Source organism: Habropoda laboriosa, unplaced genomic scaffold, assembly GCF_001263275.1.
Source record: "Habropoda laboriosa isolate 0110345459 unplaced genomic scaffold, ASM126327v1 scaffold18, whole genome shotgun sequence".
NCBI classification, from domain to species: Eukaryota; Metazoa; Arthropoda; class Insecta; order Hymenoptera; family Apidae; genus Habropoda; species Habropoda laboriosa.
Window position 1 is genome coordinate 918,413 of NW_017100152.1, and position 1,087 is coordinate 919,499.

Here is a 1,087-nt window from a genome sequence, read left to right on the forward strand (position 1 = left end):
CAAAAAATAATTTTTTTTTTTTTTCTTAAATAATGTAGCCCATTGTTTGTTATATTAGATTCTAGAAGAGGCTTATATAGTTCATTCACTGAAAATATTTTGTATCACCTAGACACACTACTTGCAGACTATGTTTAATCACTGACTGCATTCTATCATCATTTATAACTGCACAACCTATTTTTGGGGATAATTTATATAATAAGCAAATACAGTCCTCTAGGTTTTGCATTATTTTTTTGTCAAATACTGGAGTTTTAGCTAAATCAAAATGTAGTTTTAAAAATGCACTGTATAGAGGAACACAATGAGCTGCCACTCGAAGATGAAACATCAAGAGGAAGGTTTTAGCAGTCTAAAAAAGTATGTTCAATTTATATGAAATGTAATAAAAAATAACAAAATTATATATAGAAATATTTACCTCCAATGTTGCCTTCAATGTTCTAACATCTGTATGATGTTCACAATATTCGCAAAGTATTCTTGTTAACCTTTCACACCATTTGGCACAGCCAATATTAGTTAAAAGTTGAGGCAAACTCAACATGTATGCCCGTCTCAATTCCACATTTTGCTCAAATTCCATGTTGACTAATAGTGTAAGTAGAACATCATCCCTCTTTGTCCACTGTAATATTATATTACAGTATGATATTTTCACTTACATCTATATAAGTTACAAATGTTTTAAGCTTACTTCGAACATGTTTGATGCACTGTCCCAATGTTCCATAGTAGCTAGTAAACTTGTTATACATAAATATACCAAAATAACATATTTAGCTTCTCTTTGAAGAGTTAAACCCTCTAAAACTTGAAAAATTACTTTAGCATATCCAGTCTCAATCAATCCTTTTTTCTAAACATATAAATTTCAAGTTAATGGAGCTTAGCACTAAATAATATGATAATTTAAATTATGTACAATATAAATTTTTACCATATGAGAATGTTGAATAATCTGATGTAAACATTCAAGACCTATCACAACATTTTCTGGCACAAAGTCATCAACAATTATTAAAGCTGTTGGAAGCACATCACCAATGTAATTATATAAGCCTGGTTTCTGAAAAAGGCGATA

The 1,087-nt window shown here is 29.3% G+C and overlaps 1 protein-coding gene across 1 annotated transcript in view; it reads right to left on the reverse strand.

The window, feature by feature from the left end:
- Positions 1–42: 42 nt before the first annotated feature.
- The window catches only part of LOC108575394 (TELO2-interacting protein 2-like), a 1,888-nt gene continuing 843 nt past the window's right edge, over positions 43–1,087 (reverse strand). Inside the window, exons 2-5 of the mRNA XM_017938175.1 lie at positions 944–1,072; positions 701–862; positions 425–631; positions 43–355 (exon numbers count right to left, since the gene is read on the reverse strand). Coding sequence (XP_017793664.1) covers positions 86–355; positions 425–631; positions 701–862; positions 944–1,072 — 768 coding nt within the window. The 3' untranslated portion in view covers positions 43–85. The remainder of the gene's footprint in view (positions 356–424; positions 632–700; positions 863–943; positions 1,073–1,087) is intronic.